This window comes from Rhipicephalus microplus, chromosome 10 (genome assembly GCF_043290135.1).
Source record: "Rhipicephalus microplus isolate Deutch F79 chromosome 10, USDA_Rmic, whole genome shotgun sequence".
Lineage (NCBI taxonomy): Eukaryota > Metazoa > Arthropoda > Arachnida > Ixodida > Ixodidae > Rhipicephalus > Rhipicephalus microplus.
This window is the reverse complement of record NC_134709.1, coordinates 59,409,787-59,433,898: the sequence shown is the minus strand read 5'-3', so window position 1 is coordinate 59,433,898 and position 24,112 is coordinate 59,409,787. Positions and strand designations below refer to the sequence as shown.

The window sequence follows — 24,112 nt, the reverse complement described above, 5'->3', positions numbered from 1 at the left end:
AAACAATTCTTGGTTTATTACGTCTCTCAAAAGTTATAAATGTGTTGCCGCAGAGGTTGCAAGCGTTAGATAAGGCATTAACTTTGTAGAGAAATGACATTATAATTTTTGAAGCGTATGCTAGCGCCCTCGCATGAACGCGCTCATAACCAGGGTTTCTTTGTTCGCCTGCGACTCGGCTTGGCTCGCGCGTGAATCCACCGACTCGGCTCACTTTCTCTTTCTATTTTGCCTTCCTCCTCGTCGCGAGCTTCTGCGTCGGCCGCCGCCGCCGCTCCCGCAGCAACGAACGGCCAGCAGCAGCGAGCGGTGGACGAAAAGCTCGCCATGCGAGGTGGGATACTTCGGGCACCGGGGCTAGCCTCCGGTGGGCTAGGCCGGCGCTAGGTCCGTGCATTTCCCACGCCGAAATACGCGCGCCGCCAGCTTCGTCCTTCCCCCTTTGTGAGCCTCGCTTTGTCGCAGCCACCGCGGAGAAGAAGCGGCGTCCAGCAAGCCACCACTGCTGCCCGCAGCGCCACCAAGGGGGCAGCACTTTCCTTTATTTTTTTTTCCCTTCCGCTCAGAGGGGGGGTCCCAAACAAACATGGTGGACGTTTGGGATGTCCGCACTCAGCTGCTAAATTATTTTCACTCGCATCCCGGCGAAAATGTGCGCACCGTGGACCTTTGTCGCGTAATCAAGCAACCCAAGAAGACAATCAACAGTGTGCTCTACCGACTGCAAAGGGACGGCGTGCTGCAGAAAGTGGTCGAAAGTCCGCCGACATGGAGGGAAGCTGGATCGGCTGGTAGTCGCATTGAACAGCAATACTCGATCGGCTATCCGAACGACGGAGCCGCGGTAAGTGTGTACGCGGTGACCCGCTTTCTTTCGTTGTTTTTGCTCGGTTACGCCGTCCGCGAGGCCTGTGGTAGCACGCCGGCGTTGAAAAAGTTCCTGACCGGCAGGACTGGGGGGACGCGGACGGCGCAAGCAGCGAGTGTCACCGGGCGCTTTTGTCTGATCCCTTCTTTCGCCGGAGAAAGCGTATCACTGCCGGCACTTTCGCGGCGTCAACTTTGACGCGGCTAGCCTACATTTCCCGAAACCTCGTGCCCGTCTCCCGATCGGGCCGTGGCGACGAGATTTTCGTGCCGTGTAAGGGTTTTTTCATTCTTTGTTTCTTTCCTCCCCTCCGTCTGACGTTCATCTGGGCCGTTGCCGAGCGCGCAGGCAGGCAGGCCAAGCGGGCTCCGCTCTCCTGGCTCCGAAAAATCGATGAATGGAATCCCCCCTTTCTCCCACCCGGCCGTTTCGTGCCTTAATGTTTTGGATGGAGTTCTCTCGTCGGCGCGCGTCCCTGTTTGCGATTTTGTCGAGCTAAGCGTCCCACCCTACCGTCGTTACTTTTCTCGGAGTCGTCCGTCGTACCGATATGCCCGAGAACCTTGTTCGCGACGGCGACGCTACATTCTGTACGAACAACGTATTCTCTTTTGTTTCTTTTCACCCCCCCCCCCCCCCAAGGGGAGACGCTCGCTTCGGTTTTGCACTCGCGACAGCTGGCTGTCCGTCCCAGTGGCGAGCCCCCTTTGTCGATATCGGTTCCTTTGTGGTTGCGCGTGTGGGATCGACCGGCGATCAAAATATAAACAAACGGCGGGTAGTAGTACGTGCGCACATCTGACTTGACGTGCGCATTGACATATCCTCTGCAACATCGCGGACAAGGCGGGAGCCAGTCGATACCGGGGAGCGAGACATAGCGGCGCTCTGCCACCGCTTTTTTTTTTTTTTTTTTTTTTCGGCTGGCGCGACGCTGGCTTCCATCCCGATGAGCTCGCTCAGCCTCTGTCGTTTCTCCGCGGCGTTGTAACGTCGAGCACGCTGCTAATACCCCCCTCCCTGCCGCTCTCGATTTGACGTTCCGTCAAATTGCGGGCTAGCGCAAACACTACTCTCGCGCGCGCACGGCTTGCTTTTCGTCTCCCCCACTTTCTGTGATCCTCGCCCCGCAGTAGTGGCGACGACGACGGGAGAAGCGGCGTCTCACTAGGCCTATCTCGCGCATCGTCGGAGTCGTTCGCTCCGCTGTCAAGACGCGACGGGACTTCCAAGTTTCGCTTTTGGATGTCTTGTCTCTCGGCGCTGTGGAAGAGTCCAGGCCCGGGTTGATTGAGATGCGAGGATCGACTTTCGTTCGCGCCTAAGTGACAAAGACCTTCTGCGGAGCAATCTTTTCTTTTTTTTTTTTAATCCTGCCTTTATTGACACTTTTTCTCCGCACCGTGATCCTTCGGTTGCTAACCAAACCTGTTATTCACTCGAAAAGGTTGATGCGCTCTTTACGAACTACGTAACGAAAACTTTTCTCTTCTTCTTTTGCCTTCTTCCAATCGACGGTCGGCGTTTTTCCGCCGTTTCTGCACATTGTGGTCGCACTGCTTCTGCAGCAGGCTGGCTGGCGGTGTCGTGTTGTTTTCGTCTCACCGGCACGATTAAGCATTGCGTGCACTTTTACGATAGAGATGGTAGCAGGAAGCAAAATAACAGCTAAATTGTGTTCGCTGCTGGTGGTGGAAAGCGCGGAAGAGAACCGCATAAACGACGCGAATCGCCGTGAAGTCACGGCGAAGCGCTTTTTTTATTAATGTTTTCGTTAATAGTGGCGATACCAAGTATCCGTGCTGCACGACAGTTCGCCTCTCCGCGCGCTTACCTCGTTTTTTTTTTTTTTAACACGGGAGTCACGAAAACGGAATATCAGGCCGGAATTCACGAACCAACATTTCCTTATCCTTCGGTTTACTTACTGCACACATAGAAAGGCAATCTTATTTTTGCTCGGCGCACTATATTTATTCACATTACGCGCGCATTGGCGGTGCAGGAACGATAAGGAAAATGAGAGATAATAATAAGGTTTGTGAATGCGGGCCAAACCACCCTTATCTCTTGTTTTAAACGACGTTTCTGTACACTCAACGTTCGCTATCAGGGCTCGAAGGTGGTAACAGGGTAATCACTCCAGGCACTCGTATTGGATATCTACAATGCTTGTTTTTTTTCACTGTGGGCAGATTTTTGTTTACCAAGCGCACAGAAGCCACCAAACTCGAGACAAGATTAAGGATTGTTTGGAAATACTGGCCCAAGACGTCCTTCTCCCGCTCGATCGCGTACTACGCTGGCGCATCTGACCGTCGTGTGGACTTTGATGGAAGCCCTCCACTGCCGCTGCTCCTTGCTTGGTCGATATCTGCTCGTAGCTTCCTCGCGCGCCCTCCCTAATTTTATTGTTTCCTTATTTCTTCCCTTTTCTCCTCATTTCTTCCCGGCGCCTCTTGATTTCCTTTTTTGCAGCAGCGCTCGTTTCACAAGCGCCGCTGTGCCTTCGATGTTCGCGTCTCTTTTATCGCGGGGCTGTGACCGTACCACGCTGTCTTTTCTCTATCGTTTTTTCTTTCACAACAGAGCGGCGGCTCCACGCTTGTGGCGCAATTTATCCGTTACCCCCGAAACAAAGCTCTGATTCTAGCTGACCTCTTTTTTTTTCTTCTTCTTCTTCAGCGTATCTGCTTCTCTATTGTCGTCTGACACCGTCACGCGTTGCGCTGTAGGAATACGTGCGCGGACAGTAGGTACGAGGACCGTTTCGAATTTCGCGATATTGATTTGGAAATTTCGCGGTGGCGCGAACTCGGCCGTCGGCCCCTTCGTACTTTCTTGTTGTGTGTGTGTGTATTCACGGATCAGCACGTCAAACTTCGCCGAAAAGATTCTGACACACGCGATGACGGCGCAGATATTCGGGCGCGTCGCAGTGGGCCTTGCGTTTGGTTTTGGTGAAACAGCGTTATGAAATGGGTAAAACGTTTCGCGAGTACTGTTTACTTATGAAAGGCGGGGTACTGGGACCCTTTCCCCTCTTGCTTTGTCAAAACACAAAGCAATAATTCCTGGCCTCCCAACTATTCTTAAGGCCATTTCCTCCTTACCCGAAATAGAAAAACGACTCCCATGTTGGTGTTACCACTTTAGCTTGTTTTGCCTACTGTGCACTGACAGCAGGAACGATTTCCAAGCTTTCCACTACATACCTGGGAATGCGAAAAGCAGCACCAGTAATTGCTGTGACAAGTGTAAAGTTGGCGCGCACAGAAAAGCAGGGATGCATGTGACAGGTGTTCAACTGCAAAGGAGGACGCTTGCCGTAGGGAATCGACTGTTCTTCCTTTAGTTCCCCTTGCCACCGCACATAAGAAGCCTGTGGTGGGCAAGTGAGAAAAGTTGGTGATGCTTGCTTGCTGTTTTGTTTGCATGGCGAGTTTTTTTCTTTAAACATTGTAAACAAAATGTTGGGGCAAGGTTCACAAGTGTAAAGGGACGACGAGCAATGCTGGTTGCGTGACTACAGTAACTGCTTTCTAAAGTAAAATTTTTCGCATTGCGATTTAAGAGCTCTTGGGTGTGATAGCTACTATGTCTCGGAGTGATGTGTGGTTGTAGCTTATGTGCTGTTTTGTCCGACTTAAATAAGATGCAACTTCTTGGAGATGTCTTCCTGCCTGACGCAGTACTCGAGTTCCTTGAGCTTTGGCTGGAGTCAATAATCACTTCTATGTGTGCGCTTATTTCTGTGTAATTGCACAGATGTTTGTTTGGTCAGATAATGGACTGTATGTTTACTTTGACACCAACTCACTGGGCCTCATTAATGCAGCATTTTCTTCTATGTTTTCTGTCTACATTTGATATTTCTGAACTTTTTACAGCGAAAAATGTTATGAGATCACAACTCGGGTCTCGCGCAGCGTCGTAGTTGTCCGCCACCGCAACCTGTGTCCATAACCGCATCGCACCAAATTGGAATAAACACCTTGTATCAATGTCACAGTGGGGCTTGAGCCTGGGTCTGCTAGGTGCCAACCCAGTATTCTACCACTGAGCCATGCCAGTGCTTTCGACTTGTTGGCAAACTTGCCTTAGGCAGGCTTGATGTCGGAAAAGCAATCGCGTTAATAGAACTTATAAAACGTTTTAATAGAGTGAAAGAAGAACCGGTCGTCGCACAATGCGAATAGCGTAACGAGTGGGTCATTGAACGCTCCAGCTTATTACAAAAACTTGTTCTAGTTTTACTAACAACTGTGGCACATACCCACTTCATTCATAATTCCTCATCGTCGTCAGCCAGTGCATGAACAATTAGCACAAAATTCAAGTGTTCAGCGGATACCACGCTTTTCAGGAAATTGGCGAAAAGTAGCATAGCAAATGCCAGCCTACTACCAAAAATTTTTATTATTGATGCCGTAGTGGGTATCAAGCAAGTGTGCTTGTAGCAGTTACCCAATGAGTGTTTAGAACAGGCTCCGAAAGGCCGCTCTTCTAGTTTTCGCTGTGACTGTGCTGCGCCTTCCGCGCAGACCTGGCTTTTTGTTTTTAATGCAGGTCAGTTACAATTTTTAAACAATATTTAGGAAATCGATGTGATGGCCCAGTTTAAGTTCAGTAAAACACTCAGCTCAGCTCGAAAAAATAATTAAAAAAAAACAAGTATGCAAGTTTGTTGTATATTGAACTCGGTATCGCTGTTTCTTTGCTTTGAGTTACGCGTGATAATGACATTAAATATATACTATTTACTATTAAATATATATACTATTAAATATATACTATTAATATATACTATTAATATATACTATAATATATACTATAAATATATACTATTAAATATATACTATATACTGAATATATACTATATACTACAAGGTAATTCAGATATTACATGGCTGATTGGTGGATAGCTAGTCGTATTCATAGGTCATAATCGCCTGGATGGGCTGCGAAGTTGTGCCACACTGCAGTCAACTCTTAGGGGGGCAGGGGGGATTTAATCTTCAGGAATATTACGTTTGTGCTTGTGACATTTAAACACCGTAAAGGCAGCCAGAGGTCATAAGGCACTTAATGAGGAAGCAGTTCAAATTGAGCAGGGCCAACCAATTTTCGTTGAATTAGTTTGCCCAAAGACAAAGCAGTCTGTATCTTCTGAGATGCTTCTAAGATGTTATTAAATACCACCACCCCATACACCAGACGGTTGACTTCTACGGCATCTCCTATGGTTGACTTCTATGACGTCATGCCAGCTGTAATGATACAGCTGGCATGACGTCAGCAATATCGTTAGGGGATGCGGTGTAAAGATACGCTGTCATTGGCCGACAGTTCCCCATGTTCTGTCATTGGCCGACAGTTCCCCACAATCGCCAATTTTCGAAAGAAACTGTCTTAGGACACTGGCCAAGACTGTCCTCGGCTTGCAAGGCATTGAGAGCCGTGTTGTGGCCCTTCTTGCGGGAAAGTGGTCTCAGAGACGCACTGTAAGCAGTGTGGTTGATCGTACTGTTGTCCTTTCTCTTTTAGCATCTTTTTTCTGTCAACTTTTATTCCCCTTACCCCCTTCCCCGGCACAGGATAGCCAGCTGTTCTGACAACGGCTAACCTCTCTGTCTTTCCTTTCCTCCTCCTCCATGGTGCCTAGTTTGATAGCTCTACAATAAACCAAACGTAGAACAACCCGCACAGGTACTGAGACATTTATTACTCGCAAAAGTGTTGGTTGCTGTACGGAGTTAGGTTGTGGGCTTGATCCCTGCCGGCGGCAAGTTGTCTTTTTGTCCAGTTTTCTTTCGTTTCATCCATATCACAATTACTACAATACACTTAAAACAGTGCAATTAATGCCCCCATTGTCTTTTGTGGCTTCATTATGTCCTCGTTTTCGTTAAGTTTGTGTCATACAAAGAAAAAGCTCTACAAATTTTTTTGTTATTTTTGGTGGTGTTGCGGCCCAGAGATGTATGCGACGAGCACGGTAGTCTGAAAAAGCATAGACAGCCTGGAACGGTTAAAAGCTTGTTTATTCCTACATGGAGGTCGCAGCTGATGCCCGAAGCAATGATCGGTGGCTCGTTTGTAACAAGCAGGGGAAATGTGAGGAGCCGAGAGCCGATCATCCGTGGGTGCGGTGCATCGCCTCGCTCAAGACATCGGGGAGCTTGCTCGGGAATAAAGGGGCACTTGTAGTGTTTCAAGACAGAAGCTAGCGTAGGCACTGGTTTCATTTTTATGTTCAAAGAGCCTTTATAAAAATATGTTCTACGTCACTTTGATAAGCCCAGAAAAGTTTTTCAGGTGTGCATTTGAGCCTGACACTGCTGATGTCATTGCTACAATAACTTAGCCAGGCCTTCTATTGAAGAAGAATAAAAAAAAAGTTTTATCATTATACCATTAAAATTCTTGTGCAGTCCTCTACAAATAAAAGAAACTACGGCATGCGAGGAAGCAAAGGTTCATAAATTACCAATGACAGTCAAATTGTGTGAAAAGTCTAGCGTACATGAATAGAACAAAAGCTTGAGTGATAGCTTCTAGATGCTAAGGTGATTAATTAAATAGTTCCTTTGTCTGCTCAATGATCATTTTAAAGAATGTGTGGAGCAAGCTGGTGCTGTCTACAGGAGGGCTACATATTGCTTTATGTAGAAAGACATGATCAAAGACTGCTTTAGTTGCTGTTTTTACCTGCAGCATGACCTGAAACCTACTTTTCCTAGTTATTGGGCAAGTTTCTTTTAACATAGCAGTACTTGAGGATGTATTGCATGATTATATTAGAACTGGCCTTGTTGTTTTGTCGCAAAAGTATCTGAATTTGGTGTTGTTTGCCGTACTTGGGGAGGATAAAAATATAATAGCCTGTCATTTTTTTTTTTGCAGTGCTGAAGAGAAAAAGAATAATAAGTTACAAAAGCAATAATTTGCTATACGAGGGATAGCTTGTGTCTAAAAAACGTTAAAAACTCTAACTGGAATTTGGCATACTAAATGTGACTAGTAAATGTTTATAATGGTTTACAATCCCTTAATCTATAGATATTCTCCTGACAAGGAGTAACACTTACCTACTGAATGCTGGAAAAGATAAACAGCCCTACCAAAACCAATGGAGTAATCTGGTAAATCATATCACTCATCTTAAGCAAAGGCCTGCTGCCATGTAACCACTTTACATTCACAACTTTACAGTCACAATTTTTTTTTTCATTTTTAAAAGTATGATGCTATTTCCTTTTTTTTTGGGCTTTTCATATGTTGACGACTTGAACCTAGTTTTCAGAACCTCTGTTCACTTATTTCATTTGTTGCTTGTTATTTTGGCTATATCGGTCACGTGGTATGTAAAAGGTAGCGTAGTTTGCACCTTGCCATGATCCGTTACAAATTTTCTTCAAAGTCTTGATATGTATTACTTGTGTCGTAAGTCAAATAAAATGTGTGCTAGTCCCCCACCCCCCCAATCGCTTAAAATTTGGCCCTTTTTCTTTCAAGTTTCTAAGATGACATAGACTCTCACTAACTGCTCTATATCAAGGTTCTGCTCCAAAATTGAAATTTTGCTGCTCCAGAAACTGCTCGCAATTCAGTTTCAGCCGTTTCATCCCTGCAGATGAAATGATGCAGATGAGCACTATTATGAAGACATAGATAGCATTCGCGTTATGAAAGTATTGAACTTGGAGAGCTTCAGAAAAAATGCAAGCAATCTAGGTGACGGATTTCTCAGTCATAAAAACTCGCCAAAGGGTGGTACTGTATTTGCAGTAAATTAGAAAACGGGGTGCCTTTAGGGTGTCCGTCTCACAGCAATAATTGTCATCTGTCTAGCTAAGGCTTCCTCAGTTCACAACTTCAATTGGTGAACAATTATAGTTCTGAACCGATTGCTTCATAACTAGGAACCAATTGGCATGTCCAGTATCACGGTCACATAGCCTTTTCGATTGTAAGGCAGCGAGTGCAGAGTTCTTAAGAAAAAAAATTCGGCAGATCCCATGTACCTAGAAATCGTTATAAAGCATGCAGAGGGAAGGTGATCGTGTTGCAATTCCTTAATTGAGCGACACGTCATAAAATGACGCTAAATATATGTACAATTGTTGCATGCACAGACGTATGTTGAAGAGTTGCAGATGTTCATATAACCATTTCTTTGCACTTGCGCATTGATGCCAACTGGAACTTGCGTATTAGCAACACCAGAAGCTGATATGAAGTTCTAATGCTTGCGAGGATGCTGGCCCTGGACACTGCTACATAAATCAGCTTCAGCACATGGCAACTAACCACATTTCACATTAACCTGACGTGACGGCTGTTTCAAAGAAGTACATATGTAATGTTTATAAAAATGGGTAGGCAGCACTGCAACCACTATTGACGTTTCACGAAGATTAGTGTCTATTTGAAAAGTAGTTACGAGACCTGGCGTAGCTCTGTGATAAAATGCTTCATTGCACACAGAATGCTTGGGTTCGATTCCAGCTGGGACCCTGACATCAATTCTTTGCATTCGTCGGGTGTACACTGCCAATGTCGGTAAACACACATGGGCGTTAAAATTTCCCATGTGTGTTCTCCTCATTCCGGGGTGAATACTAAGTGTCAGTCACCTGTGGCACATACCAACATACCAGCAGGACAGTATGTGTCACTGTCTGGCGGCAAGTGTTTGACAACGTACGCGACAGGATTGCGATATTATTCATGTCTTGACCAGCGCATCATATTTATAAATCAATCTTACCCTCCTATGCTAATTTTGGTTCATGCCAAGTTAAGGGGGTGACCACGAGAGCACCCAAACGTGAGGGGCTAGATAGATAGATACGCTCAAAGTCGCTGAAGTTCGCTAAGAAATGCTTCGCATTTTAAAAAGTGCAGGTGAACCCCGATGACTATTGTTATGAGGCAAAAAGACACTGCAATTCACCTTTTCTTTTTACAATGTATATCAAGCCTGTTGAACACTGTACGAGTGAGTGGCAGTGGCATGCTGGGGTAGCGGCGATGATTTCAGGGTGTGGCATGCTACAGCAATTAGTCAATAAGAAAATGGCTTTGAATGTTGGTGGCACAGCAGGTACTAGTGTCGCAGCAAACTTATATCTTCACTTGCTAATATCTGTGCTTTTAAAGCGCTTTGTTTCTCTGATCTGTATTGAGAGCGAGTTATTAGAATGCCTCGCTGGGACACTCTGATTCGGGCAAACCTGCTGGCCTGCGAGCTTTTTAGGTCATCAAGGGCACCCTACGACACTTCTTCAACATCGTTTCACAAACGCCGCTGATTTATAGTCAGAGCTCATGAGCACAGAGAGGCCAAACATTGTTGTGTAGCATATGGCCTGGAATTTACAATAGAATTCTCAGTGAGCTACAAACCTTTCACTGAACGTTGTGAAAATTATGCCATATACTGACATTTGGTAGTCACTGTGCCATATACCCAAATTCATGGCCACTGGTTGATTTAAGCGAGTCTTAGCTGAATAGTTATTGTGGCTTCCATGAGAGGTCGCCACATACCCACGTGCGCATTCACAATCACAGTGACGCTAGTGATGGGCAGTATCACGATACAAAAGTATTGCGATAGAATCTTTTGAGTATTTGCATGTCTGCAGCAAGATTTAATTGTAAAATGTTTTTGTATCAGGGTAGTGGACTACTTTAATGGTCTATCAATTATATAGTGATACTGCACAGCACAGAGGTGTCTCGCTACGTTTTCTGCCTAAAGAAAGGAAAGGAAGACTTTTGTGTTGCGCCATAAGCAAAGGCATACTGCTGGTTGCCAATACAGTGTGATGTGACAAAGAGTTTCTCACGCACATAGAATGGCCCACGTGGTGAAGTGTCTAATGCTGCGACAGCAGTGTTAGTAGTGTAATACTCTGTCGACAAAAGTCTCGGTTGTTCAAGGCAGGTGCCGCACCCCTAACTTTTTCACGCAGCGCATTTGAAAGTCTTGTATTACAGCCAAACTGTCGTCTAAATGGCAAACCCATTTGAGAAATTGCTGTTGCTTGAGTGCAGTCAACACAAAAAAACATCTCGGCAATGCACGTTTTTGTCTAGAGTGAATGTATACTTTTTTCTGATTAAGTGGTGTTCGTTAATGATTCGAGCTTGGCTTGTAAGTTTCAATGTGGTGAGACATTAATGTTACCTTTTTCACTTTTTTGCAAAAGCCCTTAAAAATATGTCATTACGTCACAGACAACTGTATCATAGTATCTGTAGTTTAGGCATATTGTGCATGTATTTTCATATCTGTAGTCCCGAATACTTTTCTGAAGTCGGCTGCATGTGTGAAGAAGAAAAAAACTTGCTCAAGGTCATGACGCTTTTCGTGACGTCTTTTCTCTGTGCCATTCCTCTCTGCTTAACTTACAGCACACAACAAATTTCTAACTCCGCTCATAACTGATGGATTCTATAAGCTTATGTGCCAGCCTACTTAGGCAACAAACTAGAACTGACAAAAAGTTTTGCATCTTTTCTTTTTTTTTGTCTGTATAGGTAGCTGATGACCCACTTATCAAAGCCGGAAAGCTCATTTGCACGAGCATGATGATTAATTATTTGGAATGTTTTATAGAGCTCATTTGCCGTTTTGTATTTAGGGAGTGCCAAGTGAGGTGGGACCCAGTGTGGTTTTCGTGTAGATAGGTGGCTGCCTAAGCACACAAAATTGTGTCCTTATGAGCACTGCATTGGCAGCTCATTTCATTGAAGGCTTTCTAGGTGCTGCTATAATTCTTTCTGTGGCAGCGTAAATATGCCCGACTCCCTCCATAAAGCTCCGCTGAGGCTAAGACATCAGCCTTCGCACTACCGTGCAACTCTGCCGCCTATCTGCATTGAAAAAATCCGCTAGGAAAGAGTGCTCACAAGGATTGTGGCAGTTGACGCGAACTCGTGACACAGGGGGTGGTTGGTTCTTTACACCAAAACCTATTGTTTTCGTGCAAATGACTGTGTAAATGCAGCCCAATTTTCGTGCAGACGCAGCTCAACGAAGTTGAATGAGTGCGTGTTGTCCATTCAGGAAGTCTGTGCGAATGGGCACGCAGCACTTCAAGTCATTTGAAGTAATGTGTGAAGCACCTCTGCAGTTGATGTGTACTATTGTATACCATACCGCTGAGATGTGAAGCCAATAGGTAACGAAGCCAAGAAAAAACATAAGGGATATTCCTAATTGTCTTAAGTTGAAGTTTAGTAGTTGTCTAATAAAAAACAATGAGAGTGGACAAGAAGAAAAAACCTGCTGCCTGTAGGGTCTGAGCCCTCTACCAGATTTGACAGATGCCATGAAGTAATTTTTTAAATTCAGGTAATCATCCCACAAAAAACAGAAGTTTAATCAATTTTCTCATTCCTGAAAATATTTCTAAATAAAGTTAAAAAGTCTCTCAAATATGAAGGGAAAGTAATAAGTGAACTCAAGTAATTTTGTACTGTGAAAGCTGACAGGACATGAAGGAAAGCCTCTGGCTGTTGCTGATTTTGGCTACCTTACGAGTGCATCAGTCACCTTGCTTAAAGCTATTACTCCTGCAGCATTGTTTCACAATCAGAAAACTTCCAAGTTATGAAAACCTGCCACAGCATCTGTTAAATCGGGAAATAAATGTAAAAACGCTTATATGCGAGTTTTCGTATTGTTTGTGCACGAACAAAGGTGCGAAAAATTCGCCGAAACACACGCCTTGTGGGTTTTCAGTTTCATGTTGTGAGAGTCGGCGAGTGTTTATATGTTGCATTGTTTGGCTTTGAGCCAAGCGTTACAAGCAAAGTGGATTGAGATGTGTTTTGTAAGTGTAGTAGTTGTGTGCACATTGTGGGTCTACAATGCGCGTCGGAAACACTGCCGTTTGAAAGGTACCTTATGGCCTGATGCAACAGTACTCACGTCGGCAGTCACGTACTTATGTCATTATCAAAATTAATTCCACTTGACGGTGCGTGACGGGAATACCGTACATGGCATTCGTTATCTTATTCCTCCGGGGTTGAGCAACACTTGAATATAGCTTGTGCTGAATCGTAGGAATACAAATTCAAGGTTTAATAGACTGCTATAAAAGCAGGGTATTAAGTAGTCTCTTATTCACTTAGGCTGCATATGTGGGCACCCTCTCCCACAGTTCGTCAAAGCATGTTTTAGTTGCATGCATGTACCGAGTTGGTCTGAAATTCCCAGGCTGCCCTGCCTGGCCGAGCAGCAGCAGCTCGCTGCTATTGGAGTGCAACCATCGCAGTTGCGCATTGGCACATACCTGGTGGCACGTGCGTGTGTACATGTGTGCGTGCATGTACACATGTGTGCGTGCATGTGTGTGTGTTTTTACTACTGTGCAGCGGTGCTTATTTCACTAAGATGTTCCAACTAGCCCCAACACAAGCTCCTGTGTATACGTTTCGAGCTCTGGCCATGTTCTTTGTCACAGCGAATCTGTTAAAAAATATGTTTCGCGTTTTTTTATTGGCATGGAGTGTATTACTTTGAAGTTTCAGGAACCTTAACACTGGAAGGTTTGTGTGTGCAGTGGTCGACGTAGGTCAGTCCTACTTGTGTTTGCCATTGCTAACCTGATTGTCCTGTGTTGTCTTGCGCAGGCCGACGGTTGGCATAAGTTGAGAGGGCATTCTGACGAGAACTCGACTGGCAAGCCTCTGGCCATCACAGACGGCCGTTCGCCGCCCCCACCCTTCCCCACGGGAGCGACTGACGTGTCTGGTGAGTTTGCCTTTTGCACTTTGCGCCGCCTACATCTGTGCTACCGGACAGCTTGTTACTTACAGTTTGTTACTTAATATTCCACCTCGATTCGAAAGGGCGATGCTTCCGCTGCAGTGAAACACTCACCGAATGTGTGGGATCTTAGTAGTTCTTTGGGAAAAATAGGATAAAGCACCCATAGGTACAAACATCAAAGGAAACTACTTGACAGTCGACTTGGTTGAAAAAACTGGATGGCCCTGCTACATAAAGTGGACCAAGTTACTCGCAGGTTCAGTCCCAATAGCGGAAGCACATTAAATAGTGGTGTTCGACTATGATTTGCCTTCAGTGAGTTATACCCCCGTCACACGGCCACCACCAAACTCCGTTGAACACCGTCAACGTGGAGCACTTCGCAAAGGACGAACGTCTTTTGCGAAATGCTCCATTTACCTTCGTTTTCGTAAGGGTGGCCGTGTGACACGGACCGCATCTTCGTTGTCGTAAGGACAAGGGAGTTAAACGATCTTCGCGGGTGCCCGTGTGACAGGGATATTAGTCCCACAAACAGCCGTCTTGAATGTGAGCTGTACCCCAATTGTGTACATTACACAGGGCATAAAGATCTTACATTTTCATGTATGCTCCCATTGTCACTGAACATGTACCATGGGTGCATGAGCCCCGTGTCTCCTGACAGTGATCTCAGAGTCAAATTCACTCATACCTGTCTACTTTAGTGCATGAATTTAAAAGCACTCCTCTTCATAGAGTCTAAAAGAATTCACTGTTGTCTTGCCCTTTTGCTTGAGCAGCATGGATCACCTCATGGAAAAGATTAGAGCCAAGACCTATATGGTATTATTGCATTCGCAAGTATAACGATTGGGAGCACTTGAATTGTGTACAGAGGAGTGCTTCCACATACAATTTTTTTACACATTGATTCCCTTCTCATTAGTGAACAGGTGACTCGTAGCAAAATATGGATGCTGAAAAACTTTTATTTCGGCACTAAAGTCTTCAAGTGCTGGGCACAGTGTCAGCTGTGTTTTCAGAACACTTTGACAAAGGAACATTGTTAGGATACCTCTGAGGGTTTGCTCATAAAACAATCTGAGTGGTGGCTCTACACGTGTGTTCGATGCAGTGATCGCCGCAGAAGAGTCGGCTCCTGTGTGGTCACACCACAACTCGGTAGTGTTGCCGAAACTGATTACTTGCCAAAAGTGGATCAATGTTTGGCTTTAAAACCTTCATTGAGCTATAGAAAATGGCAGCTTCTAAAAATTCATGTCGCTACTGTGTCAGTTATGTGATGTGTCAGTTATTGTCTGACTTGTTATCATGTCTCAGGTGTTCAACATATTTGCACAGCGCCTTCTGTGCTTTTTCAAAGTAGTTCACTCGCTTGCTGCACAGGCAAGAGCGGTAGGGGGGGACTCAGTGGCTTAGAGCTGATCAACATTTCTCACTCTCTTAAAAGGACACTGAAGAGGAACAATGACTTGGTTGCACTGTGTAAATATGTTGATTCAAATTACCAACTAGCCCAAGCATCCGTCTTATCAAATGCCATATGTTGTTTTCGGTCAAGCATTGGCTGACTGAGCACCTTTGAGTGTGTCCCATACGTTCAGCCGCTGCAGCCTCTCAAATGAAATTTGAGCATTCCCATTTACATTAAATTATGAGCCCACATTTATGGAGAGAATGCTGACCTGAAGTGTGATATCGTCACATCATTATTCGTAGTTCATTCTCAGTCCTTCTAAAAAAATTTCAGTTATACACAGTCTCACAGATAGTCTAGTTCTGAGAGATTTATTTATATCATACTGCATCAATGTAGCCAGCAAACGCCAATGATAAATTCTTGCAAGATAATGCATAGTGCTTTTTAAGCAGCATTGAAACTTGATGACTACCGGCTTCACTGGTAGTAAGCAGGCTTTTCAAATGTGTGTAAGAAATTTCCAACTTAACGTGTGACGTTTCTGCCAAGGCACTTTTGCTAACGGGTCTGTAACACAAAAGACGCTGTTCTCGCAAGGACTGTCTTGTGCCTTCTCTCCATCCTTCTGTGCTTTTGCAAAGTAGTTTGTTCACTTGCTGCTTGGGCAAGAGCGGTAAGGTGATTCAGGGGCTTTAGAGCTGACCAACATGCTTCATTTTCTTAATAGGACACTAAAGAGGAATAATGGCTTGGTTTGGATTGACCAACTGCCTTCTGAGCACTCTGATGTCATCTATTTCACCATCATAAGTTCATTATTAGCTTAGAAAATTGAAGTGGAAGTTTCACTACTAAATTTCGTGCGAAAATATCCCCGTGTGACGTAAGAAATTTCAGATGTATTTTTGGTATTTTCGTGGCATTGGCTCAAATGGGGAGATTTTCTGAAACATCGTATGCCAAGTCCGCGCACCCACAGGGTACAATTAACTTCTTTTTCATCGATTGGAAGCTACGTAAGACCCAGTAAGTGCCTTCAAATTTCTGATGTCACAGTGTTTGCGGGAATCACAAGGTCGCATTGCTACCCGCATTTTCTTTTCACATGACTTCTCGCTTACTAAGCGTTGTGTCCTTGTAAAAGTAGTGTTTTTGGTATTGGGGAATTGTACTTTACTAATATGCGAAAAATTGTTTTGCTCTTTAGTGACCTTCTACGGTATGAGGCCAAATGGAAAAAGTAAATTTTTTTTTTTGCAAAGTGTCATTGTTAGCTTATAATCATGTTAAATGGGCAAGTTTTTGCCCATAATTTTGCCGTATGCATTTTCTGCCTATGCAGTTCCTTTCAAAAGATGCAAGCAAATATGTTACACCACCTATCATCTTTGAAACCGAAACTGAAATGCCAGTTTTGTGTTCATCATATGCATATAGCTTGATGTGTAGCATTTTTCTGGTTATTTAGCAACCACATCAAATGCCAAAGTGTAATAATGCTCTAAAGGCATTGTCAACACATAATTTTCAATCGTTATACTGATCAACTTCTTACCAGCTGAACGTGCAGCATGGCACATCAGATGTTCATGATCAAGGACAACTATGTCTGTAAACTGCCACATTTGAATTTTGTGATGCTGTGTGTGATGCTGTCAAATGATGGCAACAGAAGCACATTGGATATTTTGAAGCAAGTTCGCAAAATTGTGGCCTCTACACTGGAAAAGCCTGTCTCATAAATGATCAGCACTGCATCACGAGAGGATGATGTACTGTACTGAGGCTGCAAATGAAGCTAAAACAAAAAATCGAGTTGCCGCTTCAGCAAAGGCACGCAGGAGTCCACAGTGGAACTAGCTAAAAATATGGAGAATTTCAGCGCTCCTGATCACCTCGTGTAAGCGCTGCACCTGTTTCAAATGTTCTTTGTTGATTTTTTCAGAACTTTCATTTCTGGTGTTTTGCTGTTTGGGAACAGTCATAATTTTCTTGCTAATGAACATTTTTGATTGAAGCTTGGCATACTTCCTTATCACTAAAGACTGGGCCTTTAGGTAAAATGCCCATTTTTTCCTGGAGTCTGTTTCGAGCTGATTTCACATAAAAACACAAAGTAAGGAATGGGAGGCATTTTAATCACATGTAGTCGCCGACCGATAAATCGGACACTGATGATTTGGATAGTCGCGCGGCACCGCCGATGGTCCAATAGAAGTAATGTGTATAGAGGACCGATATTTCGGGCAGCTGCCAGGTCTACATTCGATAATTCGGACCCTGCCCGACTGCCGTGCAAGCCGAATCGGCAGCCATTATCTCCTTCGGCACACATACCATACAAAGTATGGCCTCAGAGATCAAAGCGAAAGCTAATTGGTAATCTATGAGGCTTCATTTCGATTGCAACTTTGTGCCTCAGAGATTTGTACTTGAAAATGCCGATCTTGGAGGCATGACTCAACTGTTGGGGATCGTATCGACATCGTGATCGTATCGACATCGTGATCATCCCACATTCCGGTTCCTTTATACCCTCGCCACCCTCGCTGTGCGGCTATCGCTGCCATTCTGTCACATGTGTGTGCGGTACAGCGTTTTGCTGAATTCTGCGTGCGTTCATATTTATTTTGAGACTTGCTTTATTTTACGTCCAGCTGTCTCACAAGATCTGAAGTTAAATGGCACCAACGGTGCCCTCACAGCCAGTGCCGAAGGCCGCGTCGACGAAACGCGGCAGATATACAACGCTAACCATGGCAAAGAAAGCTGCCATCATTCAGCAAGTGCTCAGTGGTCGTCCGCAAGTTGCTCGAGAGTTCAACATTCTGAAGCAAACCATATCGGACTACATGAAGAATAAGGACAAGATTTTAGGCACGACGGAGGCATCATCCGGAAGTGAACAAAAGAGGGTGTGCCAAGGTGTTCATCCGCAGTTGGAAGAAGCGTTGAGCATTTGGCTTAACGCTACCGTCGCTCAACGGGTTCCCGTTTTCGGCCACCTCTTGAAGCAAAAGGCCGAGACATTGGCACTTCACCTTGGCATTGATGAATTTAAGTTCACCGATGGCTGGCTCTGAAACTTTAAAAAGTGGTACGACCTCGCTTTCGAAAAAATGTGCGGTGAGAGCGGTGCCGTGTATAGCACACTGGTAGCGAACTACCGTGGTGGAAAGTTGGTGGAGCTGCTTCGGCGCTACTCGGCTGACGACAGCTTCAACCTCAATGAAACCGGGCTTTTCTATAAGCTACTACCGGAGAAGACACTCGCCCGTTTTGGAGAACCTTGCCACAGAGGTAAACTCAGCAAGGAACGAGTCACTGTCGTTGTCGGCTGCAACGCTTCTGGCACGGAAAAGCTCCCGCTGCTGGTAATCGGGAAATCGAAAAACCCTCGATGTTTTAAGGGGAAAAAAAATTTGCCTGTCTGGTTCGAAGCCAGTACAAAGGCGTGGGTCAAGCAGAAGCTGTTCGAAGAGTACGTCGGAAAATTGGACGGAAAGTTTGAATTGCAAAAGCGCAAGGTCCTTTTGTTCGTAGATAACTGTACTGCCCATGCGCCGATCAGCTGTCTGAAAGCCATCGAGCTAGAATACCTGCCGCCGAATACGACCAGTATTCTGCAACCTATGGACCAAGGTATCATCAAGAATTTGAAGGTGCTGTATCGTTCACGCATGCTGCAGCGCGTGTTGCTCTGATTAGAGAGCCAGATAAAATACAACGTTGATTTTATGTCAGCCGTGAGCATGCTTGCTGATGCCTGAAAGGCAGTGTCGGCAGGCACGATCAGCAACTGTTTCCGGCACGCAGGATTTACATTGCGTAGTGAGCCCGACACCGCCGACACTGCAGCCGAAGAACTCGACAATGCAACTGAAGAGCCGGACCTGCCGCCCGGCGCATCGAGCTCAGGTCCGGACGTTATCGATGACCTGCGAGGCTGCGGTGTGCCGATTCCCGACACTGTTACGTTTGAAGACTTTGCAAACGTCGACAGTGCAGTGTCGTGTGCCGAATTGAATGACGACATAATTGAGCAGGTTCTGCAACCGTCAAACAGCAATTCTGACTCTGACGATGATGACGCGCCGTGTGCTCCGGAGCCGTCGCATGCGGACCTGTTTCGAGCCCTTGCTGTTCTTCTGTCGACGTTCAGCGATCGTATCACACTGGCGGAGATACAGGCGGACTTGCTTGCACGTAAGCGGAAGTGCGTGCAGCAACACATTAACGACTTTTTTCGGCCACCGGTAGACTGAAGTGTCAATAAAGGTTTTTTTTTTTTTTCTTGCCTATTCGTTTTTTCGGACTTTCGATAATTCTGACTTATTTGCATTCTTCGTGGAGTCCGAATTATCGGTCGTCGACTGTATTTATTCTGCCTATAAGTGCCTACTTTGAGGTTCGTGCCTATACGAGATTTTCAGTGCCTAAAATCGGCCTTTTCACATTCATCGAGTAAACGTTTTGCTTAAATGAGCTCTTCATATGGAGGAAAGTAAGAAGCACTTGGTGTGGCCATATTAACGACAACACGTGCATAGTACCCTAGATTCTTTTTTTTTCGTTAATGTTTTTCGCTACAGGTAAGGTGCGATTATGGTTTGACGTAGGGTTGACGCGCGCATACACAGTGTTTTATCGGCGAAAACAGATCATGAGTCAACGAACTGCCACAGCGAACCTATATCTAGACTCGGCCAATGCAATCCGACGCATGTGACTTTTGCCAACGCTCCAATGACATCGCATTTTATGGTGAATTTAGACGACGGACCAAATCCGGATGAGGCGGGACAGACGGCACGTCACGTGACCTCACATCAGCGATTGCCCTCGTCCGCGAGCCGCGTGGACGGATGACCCCAACCTGTTTCTCACATCGCGATTCTAGCGGGAGAAAACCGATACTTCAGCGCATTAGCTCGGGGTTTCTGGCAACCAGTATACTTTTCGTCTGCTCGTGGACAGCTGCCTGACTGGTCGGCATCATCTATGCTTGAGCATGGTTTACTTAGTTTCCGGTGGCTTTGTTCTCAGGTGTATAAATACGTGGAAATCACTTTTGGTGGTTCGGGAAATGTCGCCGTCGTTGTTTGACACACGAGATTCTTAGCCGTCATGGTGGTGAAACTTTCTAACTTCTGGAACCGCGCTGTATCGCTTCTAAGAAAGGATGGGAGACGCGTTGAGAAGTTCTACAAGTGGGGTACAATCTAGTTGAAAGAACATTCTGCCAGCAACTACCCTTTCTTCTGAATGAATAACACTCCTCGTTCATTTCTCACAATGCGACAGACATCACAGCCAAGCGTCGCTTCTTGCGGGCATTTATGTTAAATACTCTTAAACCGGTCTGCTGCCAGCAGGCGCAGGTGAGCGGTGAATATGCTATCGAGGGTAATCCGGCTGTTTACTCCTAGGACACCGTCCGTCGTGTGGATGCGCCTGTAGGCGGATCATCTGTGGATTAGCCGTCCGCGTCCACGACAAATCCGGATTTGGTCCATTGTCTAAATGCACCATTAAACGCGCTTTTACGTGAGCCGGGCTAGTACCCCAGCGAGGAAAAACGAGGCTAGCACCTATAGCGCTAGCAGGCCCCCCTGAAAGATTTCAATCTCTTGGTTCGAGAGTAGTGCAGCATGGTTGTGTCAGCATGGCAAGAGTGTACTGTAGCGAAGCGAGGAGAGGCTAACGCTAGTGTATCCACTGCCCCTTGAAGATCCCCGTTGCTAGGTTCGAGAGTAGTGCAGTTGGCGATAGCGTTTGGGAGGGTAGAGTACAGTGTATCTAGCCCCGCCGCGGTGGTCTAGTGGCTAAGGTACTCGGCTGCTGACCCGCAGGGCGCGGGTTCGAATCCCGGCTGCGGCGGCTGCATTTCCGATGGAGGCGGAAATGTTGTAGGCCCGTGTGCTCAGATTTGGGTGCACGTTAAAGAACCCCAGGTGGTCTAAATTTCCGGAGCCCTCCACTACGGCGTCTCTCATAATCATATAGTGGTTTTGGGACGTTAAACCCCACATATCAATCAATCAGTACAGTGTATCTAGAATGCATGCTAATCAGGCGAAGCTAAGCTAGCCTAGCGCTGCTGACTACAGCCTACACGCAAGTTTTGTTGGCATTTATGTTTTTCATAACAACTTGTCTGCCGAGCGATGCGGAATCAAGAGAAGCCGTAAAATGACCTTCTGAGGCAATGGACCAGTGGATCACAGCGCTACTCCTTTTATCGAGAAACAGTCCATGTGAGCAACCGGGGAGAAGAAATTGGAAAAGGCAACAATATTTTAAGTTTGATGTCCACTCTGACGCACGCATAGGCATAACGCTTCCAAAATTGGTTATGCAACTGCCAATTTATTTAAATAACCCCTGAATTCGCGCAAATAACATGTACCTTAAGGTCATTCCTTGGGCACACAAATTCATTTTGTTATTTTTATATCCACATCTGTGAACTCGCATGCACCTATTACACAGAAATGCAGCCATATGTGGAAGCTACACTGACACAAGCCACTTTCAACTTTATCGTTTATACTGTATAGTAATCAACAATTTAAACTTGTCAAGTAACATTTGCAATAAAGGTATGTACTAAGTGAAGGAATTATGCATCAGGGGCAGGATCGCTATCGCGTTCAACGCTTAAAGAAAAAGCTAAAGGATGCCCTTTTTTTTTTTTTTCGGACGTACAGGAGAGGTTCGCCTCGTCCCCAATAGACCCGTCCCTGACAGAGTTGCCTCAAAGCTTGAATCTGCCTTGAAAAGAATCCCAGATTTTATGTGCTAACGCAAGTGTCTAAAGTTTCGAGTGGTGCTAATTCAAATATCCTGGATGCAATTCAAGCATTCAAAGTGCTAGGCCATGAGTACACTTCACTCACTTCAGTGGACGTCGAGCATTCTTTTTCGCATAAAAGCAATTACTGACTGAAACCATGCACAATTCATGGTCGAAAAACCTTGAGATGAAAGTTTGTCACGGTTTTCATAGCCTTTCCCAGAAGGGTAAATTACCTCAGCTTTCACCTAAATCAATGCAAATGATTGGTTTCTTTTTATGCTATTACTTTTTATGTAAAATATAAATATAGCTTTCCTAAAGCACAGAATTTGCCTGTGTTTGTTACAAGTTGAATATTTGTCTTGAGCACGCTACTGAAGTAATTATGAATTGTGCCTATATATGCCTAAAGAATAGTTTTTAATGCCAATTTCTACCTAAATGGCAGTTTTTAGAGCCTATTGTCGGCACCTAAAACAATCTTTTGCCTAATGTTCTGGTCTCTACTTATCACATTAGGGAGCGTGCAATGAAGCTCAATAAGCGAAATCATGCCACAAGATTTAGTAGGCTGCCTGTTTGTATGGAAGTGCCCCTGATGCTAGTTGACGTTTCTTGGTTATTTAATCACTATATTAAATATATTTATCTGATTTCATTTGTTTTGGTTTATTGCACTGGCTAAAGCATCTGTCATGCCCCTACAAAATATTTAGCTTTTTAAGGAGTCGAATCGGAGGAAGCAGTGTTTTCTTTAAAGCCCTTTTTTAATGAAATCTTTAGTTATGAAAAATAACAAAACTAGGACTTCCTTTACAATGCTCACGTGTGCCAAAAAAAACTGCGCTTTTTTAATGCAGACCAATAATCTCTAGTGGCCCTGCGGCGGTGGTCTAGTGGCTAAGGTACCCGGCTGCTGACCCGCAGGTCGCGGGATCGAGTCCCGGCTGCGGCGGCTGCATTTCCAATGGAGGCGGAAATGTTGTAGGCCCGTGTGTACAGATTTGGGTGCACGTTAAAGAACCTCAGGTGGTCGAAATTTTCGGAGCCCTCCAATACGGCGTCTCTCAAATCATATGGTGGTTTTGGGACGTTAAACCCCACGTATCAATCAATCAATAATCTCTAATGCTTATCGCTTTTTAAAAAAATTTCTAGCAGTTAGTCCCATACCGTAAACGGACACTGAAAGCAACATTTAATTGAAATAGCAGTCCAAAAACCTCGTAGGGTTACTTTCATGTTAAGCAACGCTTATTTTGAAATAAAAATCACGTTTTAGTGGTGCGCATCGTGTTAGCGCACTTCTAATTACCTGCCGGACCGTCTCGCGTCACTGTTGCCGTGCACAACATTGCCCGGCTTTAGTGCATGGCCGCTGATAGCAGCGGGTTCCACAGCGGAAACAAAGGCCATTCATCAGTTTCCTGTCATTGACTCCGAGATTACAGACATGTTTTGGTTCAACTAGGCCCCACTAGATGGCAGGACCTGTCCAGTGTAACCAGGCAAAAATTGAATTTTTGAACCACTCGCGCCATTCCTCATAGTAACATTCGGCGGTTCTTTTTTTATGGATGAATCAGAAACAATCAAGCAGTATTTTATTGCGTCTCTTGATGCACGGGCAGTTCTTTATTTAGTGCAGCTAGTTCGATTACTAGTAATTAATTGTAGGCGGTTCAACTGTCGCCAAGATCATTTTGAGAAGGTTTAATCGTAGTGCACCCGTTCACCTGCATTTACCTAATTTCTCGGTAAATAGGGCACTGCTGTTGATAAATAGTGTCATTTTGACATTGTACATTGAGCTTTCACTCTCATGTAAATTGTTATTTGACTATGATGTCCCTTTAAAGGGCCCCTAAACCACCTACGGAAGCTCGTGTGCTCATCTTCGTACCTTTCCTCTATTGAGAACAGCTGGCATGACATCAACTGTATCATTAGGTGACTCTGTGTACAAGAGATGCTGTCATTGGGCGAAAAAAAAAAGAAGCCTATTTTCTGCGATCAGAAGCACGCATTTATTGAATTTTCATCTCGGAGGCTGAGGAAGGGCACAAGACAGGTGGTCAAACAAGCCGATGAACGCAGCCTAGTGAACTGAAAAGCAAAACAAGAAAACACGCGGAACTCCACCAGCGTTCACTGCATACTCGTACACAATTGTAACGCCACATGTACGCGTCGGCCTCTGGGTGTTTTAAGGGCCCTTTAAAGGGGCCT

At 45.1% G+C, this 24,112-nt stretch overlaps 1 protein-coding gene across 1 annotated transcript in view; it reads left to right on the top strand.

Annotated features, from left to right (window-relative positions):
* Positions 1–445: 445 nt before the first annotated feature.
* Positions 446–24,112, top strand: part of LOC119180667 (uncharacterized) — a 59,089-nt gene continuing 35,422 nt past the window's right edge. The window contains exons 1-2 of the mRNA XM_037431786.2: positions 446–844; positions 13,523–13,643. Coding sequence (XP_037287683.1) covers positions 587–844; positions 13,523–13,643 — 379 coding nt within the window. The 5' untranslated portion in view covers positions 446–586. The remainder of the gene's footprint in view (positions 845–13,522; positions 13,644–24,112) is intronic.